This window comes from Vipera ursinii (assembly GCF_947247035.1).
Source record: "Vipera ursinii genome assembly, chromosome: 2".
Classification (NCBI taxonomy): domain Eukaryota; kingdom Metazoa; phylum Chordata; class Lepidosauria; order Squamata; family Viperidae; genus Vipera; species Vipera ursinii.
In genome coordinates, this window is record NC_139513.1 from 294431493 (window position 1) to 294444379 (window position 12887).

Below are 12887 nucleotides of genomic sequence, written 5' to 3' on the forward strand. Positions count from 1 at the left end.
TCGGCCCTAATTGCATTTTTTAAGAGGAATTGCTTTCCCCTTTTTCACTGGAGAGCCCCTGTCTCTCTCCAGCAACACATGCCCAGGAAATGTTGGTTGAATTTCTGGCTTTGAAAGCATTTGCAGAATTCCCCCCCCCCCGGCCCCCATTGCCACTAAGTGGGTGTAGCAACTCTTGAGAAATGTCCAAATGCTTTGAAACAGAAATCTGAGGTTGCAGCTGAAATGAAGCAGCAGCTTTTTTTGTCTTGATGAAATTTTTAGTCAGAACTTTTTTTATTAAAAAGAATAACCTGTATAAGTGGAGAATGCAAGGAGCATCATGAGGAACCTCTTTTGAAGAATCTTGAGGCCTGAAATGCAGCTGTGCTCTTAATTGTTCTTTAAATGCTCCCCGAATTATAGGCTCAAGGAAATAAAAAGGTAAAGGTAAAGGTTCCCCCGCACATGCGTGCTAGTCATTTCCAACTCTAGGGGCCGGTGCTCATCTCCGTTTCAAAGCCGAAGAGCCAGCGCTTGTCCGAGGACGTCTCTGTGGTCATGTGGCCGGCATGACTAGACGCCAAAGGCGCACGGAGCGCTGTTACCTTCCCACCGTAGTGGTCCCTATTTTTCTACTTGCATTTTTACGTGCTTTCGAACTGCTAGGTTGGCAGAAGCTGGGACGAGTAACAGGCGCTCACTCTGTTACGCGGCACTCGGGATTCGACCCGCCAAACTGCCGACCTTCTGATCGACAAGCTCAGCGTCCTAACCCACTGAGCCACCGTGTCCCTTCTCAAGGAAATAGAGGCTAGTTAACTAGACCAAGAAATTGAGGTACATTTTGGAAGAAGTGACAATCGGTTCCCATAAAGATTTAAAAGAAAGTAGAGAGATAAAGCTGAGCTTTATTTAAGAGAGGCTGCATCTTTACTGGGATATACAGCAAGCTTTTTTTTTCTTACAAGATGCTTGAAAATTTCAATGTTTTATCTAAATTTATTACCTGCCCAACTCCAATGGATTTTATTTTCTTTCTCTTTCTAATGCTGGGATATATAGCATACACACATGCGTGTATGCACAAGCAAATTTTTAAACAAAATACTTGAAATGTCCAGGTCCTTGTTTCTTTATGTTTCTTTAATTATTTGAATTTATTAGCTGCCAATCTCCAATGGGCTTTATTTTCTTTCTGTTTCTAAATGACAATCTGAACAAACCAAAAGTTGTAGAGGGGCGAACCACCTTCTTCTAAAACTGGGTTGGTGCCAGCACGTGGTTTGATAATAATATCCCTGTTCCGCATTAGGTTTGTCGGCGGCTGCTGGAATCGGTGTGGATGACCTTCGGCGTCTGTGCATCCTCAGGATGAGCTTTGTGAAAGGATGGGGACCCGACTACCCTCGCCAGAGCATCAAAGAGACTCCATGCTGGATTGAGATCCATCTCCATCGCGCCCTCCAGCTGCTGGATGAAGTCCTCCACACCATGCCGATTGCAGATCCCCAGCCCTTGGACTGAGACCGCACAGCTGTGAGCCACGAGGACGGAGCGAGGAGGGTGGATTGTAAAATACCATTTTGTTTATTACGGGAAGATATATTTTACTTCCATTCTGCTTAATCTCTTAACCAGGTTTTAAAGAGAAAATGTCTTTGCCACCTTGCTCTCAGCAGAAAGAAGCTGAACTTGTAACTCCAGCTAGTTCACACCTTCAGACCTTTGGTGGGCTACTTGTGGAAAGCTGTCACCAGCCAGAAATTTTTTAGATGGTGATCGGGCGGGATCACTGCTGCGTCTGTTTCTTGGACATCTCATTGATTCGTGTGAGCTTCTCAGAGCAATGGGGAGCTCACGCTGAACGATCCTATGCATTTCAGGGAACCGGGAGGTGGGGGGCCTCACTTATGCAGCCACCCAACTTGTCCTTGCTTGAGTCCAGTCCAAATGAGCAAAATCATGTTGATTGTTCTAAAGGGAGGATGCTGATGCTCTGCTCTACTGGGCACCGGGGCATGTCTCATCAGGAGTTTTTTATGTAAAAATTTTATGTATGCCTATTATTTTAAAAATGCACTAAAACTGGGATGGGCTTCAGAGCTGGTATCAATTTTAAAGGCAACGTGAAACAAATCAATAAAATTGTCTACTAAATTCAGTAGTGAAACATCTGCATTATTCTACATTCCCAACCGATTTTAACTTTTACCAGCATGAAACTTAAAATACACTTGAGCAATTAATTGGGATAGCGTGAATCTGCATTACTGAACTTGGTGTGCCATCTCAGACTTCTTAATCATGTTTATGGTTGTACCGCTGAAAATCCAGATTTTATATTTTTCAAAATTTCTACTCAGGGCAAGCTGGCAAACTTGTTTTTATACTTCTCGGTTATTTTAAGCTGTTTATCTCATCAACGATCTTATCTATTTGCATTGACTTTGTATAGAGAATTTCAAGTAGAAGTTGCAAATGTAATGGCTGTATGACAGATGCATTATGCTTCTCTAGTTAATAAAACTATTAGAAAACTCTCAGCACCGGTACAGTGATGTACTTCACCTTTTGAATCTGGAGCTCTGAATCTGTTTGCCTTTGGGGATCGAAACAAGCCATAGCGAGTGTTTCTTGCAGCATCCATTTTGGATGTGCTTGCTGATATATTCTCTTCTCTGAGTACAGGTAGTCCTCGATTTATAGCCATTCGTTTGGTGGCCATTGGAAGTTACAACAGTGCTGAAAAAGTGACTTACAATCAGGCCTCTTGTTTTGCAGCATTGGCAAGGTCAGACTTTGGGCACTTGGCCACTGGCATACATTTATGTCAGTGGCAGTGTCCAGAGGTCATGTGACTGTCAAATCATTTAGAGAGGAATAGGAAAGGAATAGGAATAGGGAATAAGAATAGAATAGAATAGAATAGAATAGAATAGAATAGAATAGAATAGAATAGAATAGAATAGAATAGAATAGAATAGAATAGAATAGAATAGGAATAGAAAGAATAGAATAGAAGGGTCCTTGGTAGAGAGCACAGCAGAGCTGGAAGGGACCTTGGAGGTCTTCTAATCCAGCCTCCTATACCATTTCAGACAAGTGACTGTCTAAGAAGAGAGACTAGACTCCAGACTCCAGTCTCTCTTCTTAAAAACCTCCAGTGATGGAGCACCCACAATTTCTGGAGGCAGCTTCTGTTCCACTGGTTAATTGTCCTGTCAGGAAGTTTCTCCTTGATTCCAGGTTGCTTCTCTCTCTGGTCAGTTTCCATCCGTTGTTTCTCGTCCTGTTTTCTGACCCCCTCCTCTTCTTTGTGGCAGCCCCTCAGATGCTGGAAGACTGTTATCATGTCACCTCTGTTTCTTCTTCTCTTTAGACTAGCCAAACCCAAGTCCCGCAGTCGTTCTTTATATGTTTTAATCTCCAGGCCTTGGATCATCTTGGTTGCTCTTCTCTGAATTTTTTCCAAGGTCTCAATATCTTTTTGGGGTTATGGTGACCAAAATTTGTAACCTTCCCAACTGTCTCCTGACAAAGTCAGTGAGGGAAGCCAGATTCACTTCAGGACTGCATGATTCATGTATCAACTGGAGTCATTCACTTAACAGTCTTGGCAAAATGTTTGTAATATTAGGTGTGCCTCACTCACCACCTTGCTTATTCTGGTCCCAATTGTGGTCGTAAATCAAGGACTACTGGTAGATGCAGCAGAAGAACACAGTGTAGTGGCTGAGAAGGTTTTTTTCCCAACCTCACAGCCAGCAGTCGTAAAGAGGGGGACCCGAGCTGAAAGAGGAATCGTCATCCCCTGCCTTACCTCATTATTGATCCTGGACTCTCCCGCACGCTAAATGGCTCTCCATTCATCTGACACTGCTTCGCTCTACCTTTTTGAGAAGCGTGAACAATTTGCAACTTTCTTGTAATTGCAACACTTAATCAGGTAAGGAACCAAAAGAGAAATTCTTTTTCATGTAAAAAAATTGAGAAACTTTGACAGCTTTCATATTGAGAAAGCCCAGCTGTGGCATAAAGATGTTAGTTATTCGAGAAGCAAAGAATGGTTTTCTTCAGAACTGTCATTCATATGCAAATGTATGCAGTTGTGATTGAATAGTCAATTAAAGCTCATATAATTAATAAAAGGTTTGTTTTAATAGGTGGAAGCCCAATGGAAATTAATTAATGCAGCATACTCCACATTCATTATTTCTAAGCCCCCACTGCATATAGTATGAAGTATGGCTTTGCTTATGGAAGCTTTTGCACTTCCTGGAAGGGATATTAGCCTTTGTCTCAACACACAAGTGCTTTTTTAAAAAAAGTGTGTGTGTAAAATGATTAGGCTATCCCAGATTTTGCACTTTAGAATTTGCACTAATTGTGAATCACCCCACTGGACATGGTGTTTGATCCGCAGCATTTCCAGGACTCGTAGAATAGTTCAAGCCCTACTTGATGTTAGTTGTGGTTTTCCTGGGGATGGAATGGGGGTGTCGGCATCAGAGGTTACAAAAGTTGTGCAATGTGTGAACAACCTTTTTTCTCCCCCACTGCAAAACTTAGTCATATGCCCAAAGGGTATTTAAATACATGTTGATATTAAATTATTCGTTGCTATTGGCGTTTTCAGTTACTAAGCATTCCAGGGGTGCTTTTGGTTTGCAGCTTCAAGAATTTATATTTTAAATAATTTCTTACTTCATCCTTACTTCATGCTTAAAAGGACACAGAATTAATTGCTTGGGAAAATAGTGTATGCTTGGGGTGTCCAACTTGACTACTTTCAGATCTGTGGACTTCAACTCCCTAACCTTGGCAAACAAATTTTATGAATTTTCATTGCTGAAATATGTTTCACTTTTTAAAAAAGCAAACATTTTATCCATGAAATTTAACCACCAATCTAGTCCCAGCATCCTTTAGCATTTCGGTTGAAAAACATTTTGGTCTCGGGGCCACACCCACCCCTTATCCCAGCAACACGAGTTTTCCGAATTGTTGTTGCTGGAAAGAAAAAATGGTTGATTTTTTAAAAAAAGCAAACAAGTTTAAAAATATTTTGGCCACTAGCATCCCTCATCTTGGGAAAAGAAATTTTACGAATTGTCGCTACAACTAAATATGTTTGAACATATTATTCATGAAATTTAAACAAGAATCTTGGTCTACGTTTTAGCATTTCGGCTGAAAAAAAATTTGGCCTCACTGCTACACGCACCCATTATTTGAGCAAAATGAATTTTGCAAATTTTCATCGCTGGAGACAAAATACGTTTGACTTTTTAATAAGAGCAACCAAAACCATTTTCCACATGAAATTTAACCACGAATTTGGTCCCGGAATCCCTTTTAACATTTCAGTTGAAAATTATTTTGTACTTGCTGCTAGACTCACCCCCTATTCTACCACTACGAATTTTGTGAATCTTCATCACTGGAGACAAAATATGTTTTAGTTTTTAAAAAAGCAAGCAACATCATTTTCCCCATATGTTTGACTTTTTATAATAGCAACTAAAACCATTTTTTCCACGAACATTAACCAAGATTCAGGTCCTGGCATCCCCTTTAGCAACTTAGTTGAAAAAAAATTTGGCCTCACAGCTGCACGTACCACTTATTCTACCAATACAAATTTTACAAGTTTTAGTAATTATTATTATTATTATTATTATTATTATTATTATTATTATTATTATTATTATTATTCTGCAAGAGGCATTGGAAAATATGGTGGGAGGTTGCGATTTGCCACCACTCTAAATATTGCAGTTTTGGTGGGAAATAGCAGGGGTGGACGTCTTCCCACACCCCACGAGGAGCAGAGGTTGGCAGTCTACCGGGAAAGGGCCCTTCCTGGCTTGCTTGCCAGGTCGTGCAGCAGAATCTTTGGGTGATGCTCGTGGTCCCCACTTTCCAGGCATTTATGGTCAAGATAAGAAAATGCATACTCGTTTGCCGAGCTTGATTTCTGAATGATTCTCTTGTGTAATTTTAAGACTGATTTTAATTGCATTAATGTTGTTTATAGATTATGTGATAGTATTTTTTGAGGCACTTTGATGGTAGAAGTTTCCATCTGTTGCTTCTTGCCCTGCCCTCAGGTGTTTGGAGAATAGGCTGGTGGCAGCCCCGCAAATATTGGAACATTACTATCATGTCACCCCTAATCCTTCTTTTCATTCCTTTACTTTCATTAGCAGGGAAAATGCATATTTTTCCACAGCATAATCAGCAGCAGTGGCACATACAGAACACTGCCGGCTCTTCCTCTCTTCCACCAGCAAAACACACGCCCTTTTGCAGCACACAACACACAAACTGCAGCTGGGCTGTGAACAGCAAGGAAAGCAGTAGTCTCATGCCGTTGCTGATGGTGATGCTAACCTAGCAATCCATAGTGAGCTTTCTGGGAGGGTGAAAACTGAATTTCCCCCTCTCCTGCCAACAGTGTTTAAAGTGCAAAAATCGATATGCAGCGATGCAGATGAGGAAATGTATATACTTGTATTTCTAGGTGTGCCTCTGAGATGGCCCTCCAACACACACACATGGTGCCTTCAAGAGAGGTTTGTTAGGACCTTTTCTTAACACCATTTTATTAAAAGTCACTAGTTTTCAGGAATATGGAGTGCTCTCCCACCAGTTCCCACCTTGAAATTCTTAAGCAGCTTAATCATCCCAGGGGCTCTGGGTCCAAGGATTATTTCTCAGAGACTAATGTAGCTCTCCTCCTACAATGTTTACTTAGCTCTCTGAGATCCAAAGAGTTGCCCGTTTGTTTCCTAGATCAGGGCTTTTCAACCAGTGGTACGGGTACCACTTGTGGTACATTGGCACCTGACAGGTGGTATGTGACCATCCTAGAAAAGTGGTAGCGGGGGAGGGGAATGAGCTGAACCGGTGGCAGCACCACACAAGCCTAAGCGAGAGACGGCTGGAGCTGCAGGGCTGTCAGGGCTCAGCGAAAGCGCCAGGATCAGTGCCGCTTTCCAGCTGATCGGTGCTTCTTCGGGGCTGTCAGGGCTCAGCGGAAGCGCCAGGATCAGCGCCAGGCTCCAGCTGGAGCTCGGCACTGATCCCGGTGCTTCTGCTGAGCCGAGAAGAAGCACCGATCAGCTGGAATGTTGCAGCATCTCCAAAGTCTTGTGATTGCCGGTTGAGCTCCGGATGGCACTGGATCTTCGCTCCTTTCGGCGCGGGTTAAAGACCCATCTATTCGAACAAGCTGGCCTGGCCTGATGGGGGAATGTTAGGGTTTTAATGTTTTTTTATATTTTGATTGTTTTAATCGGGCAATAATTTAATCCTTTTTTAACTTTTGTATTTCTATTTATATGCCCTGTTCACCGCCCTGAGTCCTTCGGGAGAAGGGCGGTATAAAAATTTAATAAAACTAAAACTAAAACTTGTGATTTACATTAAGATGCCTGGCAACTGATTCATATTTATGATGGTCACAGTGTCCCAGGCTCATGTGAAGTGACCCTAACCTGCTGCAACCACCCAGCATACCAAACATTACCCCACCCCACCCCCACTGCCAATCATCAACAGAAATGCTCAGAACAATGAAAACCTCGGATAGGAGGAAGAGCGCTGCCGGGTGGGCAGGTAGGTGTCTTGCTCAGCTGTGGCTTGGGGGGCACTTTTTTCAGTGCCATTGTAACTTCGAACAATCACTAAGCAAACTTTTTTTTTTGCCATCAAGTTTTTGACACCTTGCTAGGCGACTGGTGGTACTCGGATGTCACTATATCCTAAAAGTGGTACAATGGGTGAAAAGGTTGAAAAGTCCTGGAAGTTTTGTTCACAGCAGTTTGTCCATTCTTCACCTTGAGGGCACTCTTTGGTCCTAGAATCTTTGAGTCAAGCTGTCTGGATGCTGTCCCAGGAAAAGAGACAGGAAACTAGTTGAAAGTTGAAACTCTGATATACAAATGAAATAACCATATTTTCCCAATGTAACCAAATGGGAAGCTATGGTCCAGGAATTATTTCCTGGCTGATTCTTGGCTAACATAAAGGATGGTACAGAATGATGACATATGTGCAAAGAATTCACTGATCTCTGGGCTTAAATCTTGTCAGAATAAGGGCACTCTAGGACTCACGTCATTAGCCTAAGGATGTTCCATCCCTCTCTCTTTTAAAAATGCCTTCATTCCACAAATGCAGTAGAGATCCTGAATATAGAGAGAATAATATGCAGCATCTAGATGTGGCTTTCTTGATGTTGATGTGACCCCTTCTGCTGTCAACGCTGCTAACATCAAATGTTATTGCTCGACAAGAGATGAAGAAGTAGCTGTTTCATATGTTAAACTTGTGTATTGCTTTAAGACTAGTGTATTGCTTTAGTTTAAGGTTAGGAGGGGGGATGAGTAGGAATGCACCTTCAAGGCCATTTCTCTCACTAAGTAATAAAGGACTTTTAAGGTAAACAATGCCTCAGAGTCACTTGAAAAGCCCATGTCGGAAACTTGACATCAAGCTGGAATCCCCACTACTTTTTAAACTAGGGAGTCCTGACCTCCCATCGCTGTCTCCAAGCTTTGGAGGCAGTCTGGCAAAGAGTTGGGGAAGATCCCATAATGGAGGGAGTAAAATTGCCTGAAGCTAGCTCTCCGGCACCAGCAGCCATCCCAGGGGGGGAAGGGCCAGCGAAGAAGCTGGCAGGGAAAGAGTTTCAGCAATCCTCCCAGCTGGGAACTAGACCCAAACAACCAGGAGAATTTGGTCTTCAGAGTGGATTAAGCCCAGCAGAGACTCCAGGAGCCTCAGAGCAGCCAGGCCAGCTGAGATTGAATACTCAGATCAGTGGAAAATCCTGTCTGCAGATCAGACTGCTTGCCAGACCCAGAGTCCCCTGCCAAGCCCTCCAGACCCATAGAGACAGAGGACCCCAGCCTGGGGCCTCTGCAGCAATGGGAGTTTGGGGAGCCCTTTGTAATTCAGGCAGACGCCAGCAATGTGGCAGTCAGAGCAGTGTTATTGCAAAAGAATAAAAGTGGGGTCCTGCAAACTTGTGCTTACACCTCTAAGAAATTTACTGAAAGCGAGAAGAGATGGACAGTCTGGGAGAAGGAGGCCATCGCTATTAGGTGGGGGCTATTAAACTGGCAAGGGACACGGTGGCTCAGTGGGTTAGGACGCTGAGCTTGTCGATCAGGTCGGCAGTTTAGCGGGTCAAATCCCGAGTGCCGCGTAACAGTGAGCGCCTGTTACTCATCCCAGCTTCTGCCAACCTAGCAGTTCGAAAGCACGTAGAAAAATAGGGACCACTATGGTGGGAAGGTGCGCCTTTGGCATCTAATCATGCCAGCCACATGACCACAGAGACATCTTCGGACAAGCGCTGGCCCTTCGGCTTTGAAACGGAGATGAGCACCGGCCCCTAGAGTCGGAAACGACTAGCATGCATGTGCAGGGGAACCTTTACCTTTATTAAACTGGCGGCACTACTTAGAAGGGAGCAAGGTGCCTTTTGAAGTATGGACAGATCACAAAAATTTAGAGGCACTAAAAACTCCCCACAAATTGTCCCCAAAACAAGTACGATGGGCATAGTACTTCAACCGTTTTAACTTTAAAGTACATACCAGGAAATAAAAACTTCCTAGTTGATGTGCTCTCCAAATTCCCACAGTACAAAAGCGAACATGAAGAAGTTCACGAGGCAATTATCCCCGGTCCACAAACTGCAGCCCAACTCACACTTTGCAGGACCCCTAATCCTAATGACCCAGGGGTAAAGAAAATAAAGCAAGAACTCCTCACTGATCAATGGTTTAAAGACAATCAGACATCCCTAACATGCAGGGATGGTCTGGCTTACAAGGGGGTAAATTGTACTTGCCTGAAGCTCTTCATCTTAATGTCCTCAAACACAGCCATGATGTCAAACAGGCTGGACATTTCGGATATCTAAAAACTACATTTCACTCGCCGGCAATTTTGGTGGCCGGGACTAAAACGAGACGTAGAAAACTATCTCTTTATTTCCAAGTTGGAATTCCCCGATGAGCTTCTATCCATTGCTTCTCCTTCGGGTACTATGAAGAATAAATCCACTCCCTCTTCCCTGTGACAGCTTTTTAAGTATTGGAGGATGGCTATCATCTCTCTCCTAAGCCTTCTCTAAGCATAGTTCGCTTAGCTGCTTACCACACAATTTAGCCTCCAGACCCCTGGTCATCTTTGTAAAGTGTCACCTTACCTCCCTGACTCTGCCTGGAATTTTCCCACTGGCCGATTTACCAGCAGTACAGATGTCATTCACATTACTGAGAAAACAGTTGGCTCCTTCTTGGCCCTTTCCATCAACAGGAGAACGTTGATTTTCAGCCCCAAGATGGCCTGGAGGGCAGACCCAGATGACCCTGCTCGTTTTGATCATTGGCCCAACATCCTGGCTGAGGAATCCTTCTGTGCATGGATCCTGGAGTCAACATAAGATCTGAACATACAGACTAGGTGTTTCCTAGACTCATTGCAGCGTTAAGGGGGTTGGCCCTGTAGCCCTCTTGGTTACAATCTGTCCTCCTGGATCTTGTCCTGCTACGATCATGAAATTCTCACTCAATGATCAGCACCTGACCATGAAGCTGCTGAAGTGCCCTGCAGAATTTGGAATACTGGTTGACCTGGATGAAGGTGAGCTTCATTTGTGTTTTATCAGCTCGAGTCCTATGCTATTCTCCATGTGCACCAGGAAACCTTTGCTGCCCCCATCAACCCAGTCCTGGACGTGGCTGATCAAAACATTTCTCTGGTGTGAGACCAACACTGGGAAGGACATATGTTTTAATGATCTGGCATTAGAATTCAACTTTGTATCTGCAACCCAGAATGTGACTCAGAGTAGGACTGCTTACCAAAACAGGTGGCCTCCCTTCCTGTATCACTGGGTTGCTTGGAAAAGAGTTGGGATAGAAAGATTCCATGTAAAGTCTATGGAGATTCTCAGCCATCCAGGTCACTGTTGTCCTAACCCTAACCCCTAACCCTAACCCTAGAATTCCTTTTTCCTTTTCCTTTCAAGGGAAAATGGAACATCAAGGAATCTTTCACGATTTAATCACAACTGTATATTTAGTCTGTAAATTTGCCTGGAATAAACAAACTGTTCTGTAACACTCCAAAGTAATATTTTCCCACTCTATTATGCCTGTTACATTTTCTTTTCTTATTGGAAGAAATTGAGTGGCAGCATGTGTGTGCATGTTAGAATCCACTTGGTTCCCCAAAGAAATTTTTCCATCAGCCTGTAACACCAACTCTGTTGTTTTAAACACAAGAAACCTGGGACAGGGATACTGCAGACGCTTACAAGCAGGGATATAAGTTTTATTTGATTTATTTTGGGTCACTGTAAGATTTGTTAAAATTTCCTCTCCTAGAAACAGCTGCTGAAATCCAGCCACTTACATTTAGCCTTTCTCTATCCGAGCCTGCAGATCTAAAAGTGAAGACAGAAGATGGTTTTGTGGTACCTCCATGTTGCTCTCAATCGGCTCCCCAGCCATTATAAACAGGAAGCTGTGCAGTCCAGTCTTCCTAGCAGCCAAATAGTCATTCACATAATGGTCCCCTATGTGAGCAGCCAGCTGGGGCTCCACCTTGGCACTGTGGAGGGCTTGCAGAAAAATCCTCCGGTCTGGCTTGGCAAACCCCACTTCTTCCGAGGTTAAGACAAACTGAAAATATTGTCGGAGGTTGCACCGGCTCAGAATCTCTCGTACCCTCCGGTCAGAGTTGGAGATCACTGCCATGGGGATACCCAGTTGCTGGCACCACTGGAGTATCTCAATGGCGCCTGGGATTACTTCCCAGTTCTTTGGGTTGCTATAATCCTGGTAGAGTTTTTCAGCAATGGGCCAGAGAACACCACTGTCACGAATTCCAGCAAGCTGGAAGGTCTCGAAGACAACCTCAAGCCACCACTGCTTGGAGCTGAGGCCCTGGCCCCGGCCATAGTTGGGGAAACGCTTGCTCTGGGATGTAAGAGCTTGAGGAAAGGAGTGGTTGAGCACCTCAGCAGGGACCTGGAGGCCAAAGGCCTGGGCCTCGGCGGAATAACTCTGCCCCACGGGGACCCGGAGCCGAAGCAGGGTATCCTTGACATCCCAGGTCAAAAGCCGAAGTCTCAGCATAACAGCTGCCTGCAGCATCAGAACAAAGAGAAGAAGAGGGCCACAGCCTGCCCTGATTTCTCAGGTGCTGAGCATCATCCTGCTCAGTAAAGGTTAGAACCATCCTGCAAACTATTCTGAGTTTCAGCACTTGAACAGATAACAGAATTGGAAGGGACCTTGGAGGTCTTCTAGTCCAACCCCTGCTCAAGCAGGAGATCCTAGACTATTTGAGACAAACGTTTGTACAATCTCTTCTTGAAAACCACCGGTGATGGAGCACCCACAATCACTGGAGGAGAGCCATTCCATTGGTTAGATCACTAAGGCCAGCTTCTTCACAAGTACCAAGGAAGCTCCTGTCCATATGAACAGAAGGAGCCCACGCTTGGCCCAGGGACTCAGCCCAAAGGCACCCTGAATCTGGGCAAACCAGACTCAGAAGTCTCAAGAAGGGCATGATTTCATTGAAGCTCATATTCTTACGTGAAAAGATACAATTTTTAGGGCCCAAGGGAGAAACTCAGGCTGGCAATTACCCTCCTCTTCAAAAGAAACTAAAAATAAACCACCTTAATCGTTCTCAGCAGAGCAGCGTTTTTAAAAGTACAAAGCAATGAAGGAGAAAAAGACCTCGAATTATAAACTCCTGGGCAGGAATCTAGCAAACTCAGCAGCAGGAGGCAGTTGTGCAAGGCTTCTGCAACGGGGCCAGTTTCTAACAGGGCAGTCCTACAGAAATAAAAAAAGCTCGAGGCGATTCAG

At 44.1% G+C, this 12887-nt stretch overlaps 2 protein-coding genes across 4 annotated transcripts in view; one reads left to right on the forward strand and one right to left on the reverse strand.

Moving 5' to 3' along the window:
* The window catches only part of SMAD4 (SMAD family member 4), a 30298-nt gene extending 26152 nt beyond the window's left edge, over positions 1 to 4146 (forward strand). Inside the window, exons 12-13 of one of the 2 annotated variants that reach the window (XM_083356834.1) lie at positions 1295 to 1518; positions 1621 to 4146. In XM_083356834.1, coding sequence (XP_083212960.1) covers positions 1295 to 1506 — 212 coding nt within the window. In that variant the 3' untranslated portion in view covers positions 1507 to 1518; positions 1621 to 4146. Of the gene's footprint in view, positions 1 to 1294 lie in introns of both variants that reach the window. The other variant, XM_083356833.1, reaches the window with a different exon arrangement.
* Positions 4147 to 11328: 7182 nt separating this feature from the next.
* Positions 11329 to 12887, reverse strand: part of HDHD3 (haloacid dehalogenase like hydrolase domain containing 3) — a 2253-nt gene continuing 694 nt past the window's right edge. The window contains exons 1-2 of one of the 2 annotated variants that reach the window (XM_083351607.1): positions 12756 to 12887; positions 11329 to 12152 (exon numbers count right to left, since the gene is read on the reverse strand). The exon at positions 12756 to 12887 is cut by the window's right edge and continues 598 nt beyond it. In XM_083351607.1, coding sequence (XP_083207733.1) covers positions 11421 to 12143 — 723 coding nt within the window. In that variant the 5' untranslated portion in view covers positions 12144 to 12152; positions 12756 to 12887 and the 3' untranslated portion in view covers positions 11329 to 11420. The remainder of the gene's footprint in view (positions 12153 to 12755) is intronic. The other variant, XM_083351606.1, reaches the window with a different exon arrangement.